Below are 5,048 nucleotides of genomic sequence, written 5' to 3' on the forward strand. Positions count from 1 at the left end.
TGACACTAGTAGTTGTAGTAGATGTAACAAGACTTTTGAATCAAGTCTCAAATTCAGGGTTTTCATAGAGAATATTTTTTTGCATCAAGGAAATTTCAGTTCATAGCTCCAATTCTTGCAAACTCACTGGCAAGCTTTTCCATCGGATCACGTAAAGAAATCTTAAACTGCTCCATGTAACTTTTGAAGTGCCGATCAACCTCATGAACCTCACGTTTGACCCAATAACCCACTTGAGCACCTTCCATGTATGCCTTGCATGCCCCTAGAATATCATGAGCTCGGACGAGGAAATGCCCCACTATAAAATCCTCAAAATTCTGAAACCAAAAATAACACTTAAATAGTCAAATTTTAAACCCCATAAAATTAAAGGAATAAACACAAGTATAACTCATAGGAAGAAGATAACTACATTATGCTCTTCTGTTTTTTGAGAAATAGTTTTGGTATATTAATGATGGCATGCCTATATAACTTGCATTCTGCAACATACCTTTGATATTACAAATTGTCTTTGAATTTTAAAAGGGTGTCTTGTGTAGGATTTATGAGTTTTTTTGGGGCACTTTAGTTGATTTGTGATTTGCTCACATGTTACTTCAACTTTATCTGGAACAATTCTTTCATGTTGCAGATTTTTCAATAACTTTGTACCATGATGCAAATGCAAGCAATTTGGAGTGATTCAATTATTGTCACTACAAATGAACATGGCAAAACAAAATTGCTAGAGATATAAAAAAAAATCGAACCAAGAATAGAATCAAACCTTTAGAGGCCTTCTAATCACATGTATCATTGTCCACAGTGAATCAATGAATGCCTGCTCGTTATAACACCGGGACATACTTGTGCCTGGTTCTAAACCATGAACATAGCCAGAAGGTAGATTAAAGAAAGGCTCTTCAGTCAAGACTAGACCTTGAATGGAGACTAGAACCTGTAGAATTGTTGAAACATGTGGACGCCAACGCTCATTCTTTTTGCCATCCCAAGTGTTAAGTAGACTAAGGCATAAAGAGCCGTAAGCTCCAGAAATTGGATTCAACTTAGAAGAAGCATGTTGATTGTGGAAGTAGACTTCCTGCCATGAAAAATATACCTTCTGTCAGATTTGAAATAAAAAGAGCAAGACTTGAAATAAGAGTTACAGAAACATATTTTCAGTTCGATAGAGTATCGCCAGCCACATACCGGCGGTACATTGGGAAAGCCACCAGGTAAGTAAAGATCGAAAAAGAAAAGACCGTCATGGTAAGGAGTCCCGTCTGCTCCAATAATTACAGCCCTCATGAGATCCATTCTTGATTCATAAACTCGAACAAATATTGAATCTGATGAGGATAAAAAGAAAGAGTCAAAGAAACGAGATTGAGAAAAATGCCATAAGCAGGTTGCACTCTATGGTATTCAGACGATGATTTTTACGTTATTTATTTACAGTAGGTTTGAAATTCCAATTTCAGAACATATATCAGGAAAGCCCTGAGAGAGAGAAAAAAAAATATTGACGAGCTTTGAATAAGGACATATCATGAAAATAAGCCAAGACCCTTCTGAAATGACAGGAACCAAATCTACTATTTCAATAGCAATGATTGGATAAAAGGACTAGTGAACAAACTCACCTGGCAAATTGTTCTCTAAAATCTTCCACTCTTTCTGGATTCTTTTAGCCCAATTCCTTTGATGCTGTTAATGAAATAGGTTCATTGTAAACTCCTATAATTTTTGGACCAATTTTTCCGAACAAAGTAATGGTGTTTAGTGTCACTGGCAATATCGAATTTCTTAAAACTTCCAAATTTCCTCAGAATTTCATCTTTGAAATTTGCATGGTCTGATGAACTGCTACTTCCGCCTTCCTTCTTAGCACTTCCAAAAGTAGCAGACTTCATTTTAAAACCTGATTGTGTATCATATGCAACGCGGTGCTGAAAAAACATATAACCAGACACATCATGAAAAGGATTTGGAGCGAAATGTTAGACATTTACAAGTTAGAAAAGATAATATCAATGTACTAGGAGAAATGACAAATAACATCTTAATCTGAATTTGAATCTTATACAAACCACAATTTGATTAATGGCTTCAATTGTCTTCCCTTTGTTACATGTTTTACTTACTTTTTCACCAATTATCACCAAATCATCAGAGTCATTTCTGTCGTCGTCAATGTTAATCACATCGCGAAAAATTGCCTACAAAGGTACAATACAATGATTCATGTTATTTGGACAGAAACATGTTGTCAAAAAACAAACAAAAACCAAACATAAATTGAAAAGGACACAATAAAAGCAAAACTTTGAATAACAATTGAGTGGTGGGAGAATTATACAATGCATACCCGTTTCCGCTTTTTGACCAACTGAATTGGGGGTGGAGGATAAACTTGTATGTTGCTACTGACAGCGTTCATTTCAAAAGGTGCTTATGAATTGCAGTTCAAAAGGGAAATATTAGCAATTTATGTTGCCATTCATCTGTTACTTTCACCAAAAAATCAAAAACCTAATGTATTTTACCAACAAAATTTAAAGAGAAATTATTTTCTCATCTTCCATACTTTTCACTCTCCTCTAAAATTCTCATTTTCCCTCACTTCCGATTATATTATCTGAAATGGTTATTGATTATTTCATAATCCAAATGTGTTCAAATGATGTAGGCAAACTGGAGTAGCGCGCAAGAAAGACTCAATGGAATAGTGCAGATTTGGCAACCGGTGTCGGATTGACTCGAATTATACATTTTCGGAAAGGGAATTCGCTCACGAGCATAACACATCGCTTTGCCACGTATGAGTGAATTTAGCCATTCGAAGTCACCCAAAACCGCATTTTTACTATTTAAACACAACTTTATTATTTTTAAGTTTTTGTCTCAGTTTGTTATTTTCGGTACATTAGGGTTTGTTGTTTCCCGAGGGGTAACCTTGGTGCAAATGATAAAGTTGTTGTCATGTGACTGGAAGGTCACGGGTTCAAGTCCTAGAAACAGCCTTTTGTGTAAAAAATAGGGTAAGGATGCGTACAATACATCAATAATGGTGGGACCCCTTCCCGGACCCCGCATATGCGGGAGCTTTAGTGCACCGAGTTGCCCTTTTAGGGTTTGTTGTTTCCCTAGTATTTTAACTAAACATTTGTAGCCTAAGAGACTATTTTCATTCAATAAAATTATCGAGAACTTTTCTCAATTCTTGTGGATTCCGAAAACCCCTGTTTGACAGGTTTGTCGCTTGCAACTTGTATGTTTATCTTTTAGGTTTAGCGTTTGCTAATCTTTGCTTCTGTTCTGCTTCATCAAAACACAAAAAAGAAACAATGTGTCATCAAATCTCATTCTAGCCCAACAACGACACAATTCAACCCGTTAATACAATAATATTAATATTTGCAACAACATAATTAAATACAAACAAGATCATGCATCATAACTAAATTCTTTATCTGGTTTATTCATGCATACTATGATTTTTTGTATCCCGAACCGAATCAATCTTATAGCATGAACCGATTTCACCAAAGTAGTGTCTAATTCGATCAGGCCATTCAAACTATAATGACCAAATATATTAATCATTTGTCACGAGTTAGCCTTTATAGTGAGGATTAGGGCTTTCGAGTCCTCTAACCCTTATTTGAATAGTTGTCATGAGAGGACACCTGTAAGTAGATTATAATGTGTTAGCCTTGGATCCGATACGAATGGTTCAGGTTGTGTCACATGGCCTCGATTCAAAGAATTTATAGCATGTCTATATTATGGTTCATGTGTGTGCTAGTGAATTAAAGTGACCATGTCGATTGAGGAAATGGCCTTGGCCTAATCCAAAACACAAGGTAATTAATATCTTGTCTAGAAAGGAAAATGTAGAAAGATAATATTAGTTTTTGAAATATGAAATAATAAAAAAGGAGCCTCATAATCATTGGATTTGATCGTTATGACGAACACATCCATTCATATTCCTTCCTTTCCTTTTGTTTAAGAAATGCATACCTAAGGATAATGTATTCTTAATTGCATGGCTTACTCTATTTTTATTTTTTTTCTGTGGTCGAGGTTCAAACCCCAACCTTATATATATTTACATGTATTATGTATTGTCCATATCAACTTAGCTAAGCTCACGAAGACTGCTTACTAATACAAAATCTTATTCCCATAGCAATTCACGTTAGCTTGACCCATTAAGTTCAAATATCCATTTTTTTAATTTCAAAAAGTCCAAGGCTATTATCACGTTAGTTTTATATTTCCAGGAATCTTCCTTCACTTTCGCTTATCGTAAGAGTGCCTAAGATTTCAATTCTGAAATGATTGCTAATATAAGTTTGGTTTATTTCTTTAATTTTATTCAATGTTAATTTCATTATTAATTTGTAACTTGTAAGTATTACTGAAAAATTGGGTTTAGATCCTTTTTGTTATTTTTTCTCTAATTTCTCAGTCATTGAATTCTGAATTTTTGAAGCAGGAAGAGCCGTAACTGGTTTTGCTGATGAGGATCAGCATCCAGAGATCTATGAATTGATTTTCATTGTTGGTAATGATACTAATTTCTTCATAAGGTTTCAGAAGAAAGAAATGCAAGGGAAAGTCTTAACCGTAAAGGCAATGCAAGTGCTTTAGACTACTGGACTAGAAAAAATGAATTGGATTTTAACAGAAAACATGCACAGAAAAAAAATGTCCCAAAACCAAAAAAGTGTGTATTTTAAGAGTTAACTCATAACGTCGGACGATTTAACCCGAGCATAACACGTGTTAACTCCAAGTTCATTTTGATTTCAACAAAAAACGATTTTACCTCCAAGTTAACATGATTTTTATACCTAAAAACATAAATTCAGTAATACTAGATTTGTGGAACACTGATTCAAATCTTAGGGTCAAATAATTTTGCACAACTTCATTTCACATTCTTAGGGAGGACAGATGATAAGAATTTTGTCCTACAAACAAATGCATTTTCTGACACAACAAATATCCTCAACAACATATAAAGCAGAACTCCCAATAACTGCATAACA

The 5,048-nt window shown here is 34.5% G+C and overlaps 1 protein-coding gene across 1 annotated transcript; it reads right to left on the reverse strand.

Annotated features, from left to right (window-relative positions):
• LOC11445861 (putative ubiquitin-conjugating enzyme E2 38) lies at positions 1 to 1,913 on the reverse strand. Its single transcript, XM_039830107.1, has 4 exons — positions 1,632 to 1,913; positions 1,198 to 1,337; positions 773 to 1,087; positions 1 to 320 (listed from the first exon to the last, which is right to left on the reverse strand). The coding sequence occupies exons 2-4, from the start codon at positions 1,303 to 1,305 to the stop codon at positions 96 to 98; spliced, it is 648 nt and encodes a 215-aa protein (XP_039686041.1). The 5' UTR covers positions 1,306 to 1,337; positions 1,632 to 1,913; the 3' UTR covers positions 1 to 95.
• Between the last annotated feature and the right edge of the window lie 3,135 nt (positions 1,914 to 5,048).

This window comes from Medicago truncatula, chromosome 2 (genome assembly GCF_003473485.1).
Source record: "Medicago truncatula cultivar Jemalong A17 chromosome 2, MtrunA17r5.0-ANR, whole genome shotgun sequence".
NCBI lineage: Eukaryota > Viridiplantae > Streptophyta > Magnoliopsida > Fabales > Fabaceae > Medicago > Medicago truncatula.

Coding starts and splice junctions, on each gene's coding strand:
- LOC11445861 (XM_039830107.1), bottom strand. CDS start 1,305: ATGGATCTCATGAGGGCTGTAATTATTGGAGCAGACGGGACTCCTTAC. Junction 1,088..1,197: donor GCTTTCCCAATGTACCGCCG/GTATGTGGCTGG, acceptor TTTTCATGGCAG/GAAGTCTACTTCCACAATCA. Junction 321..772: donor TGATTAGAAGGCCTCTAAAG/GTTTGATTCTAT, acceptor TTTTGGTTTCAG/AATTTTGAGGATTTTATAGT.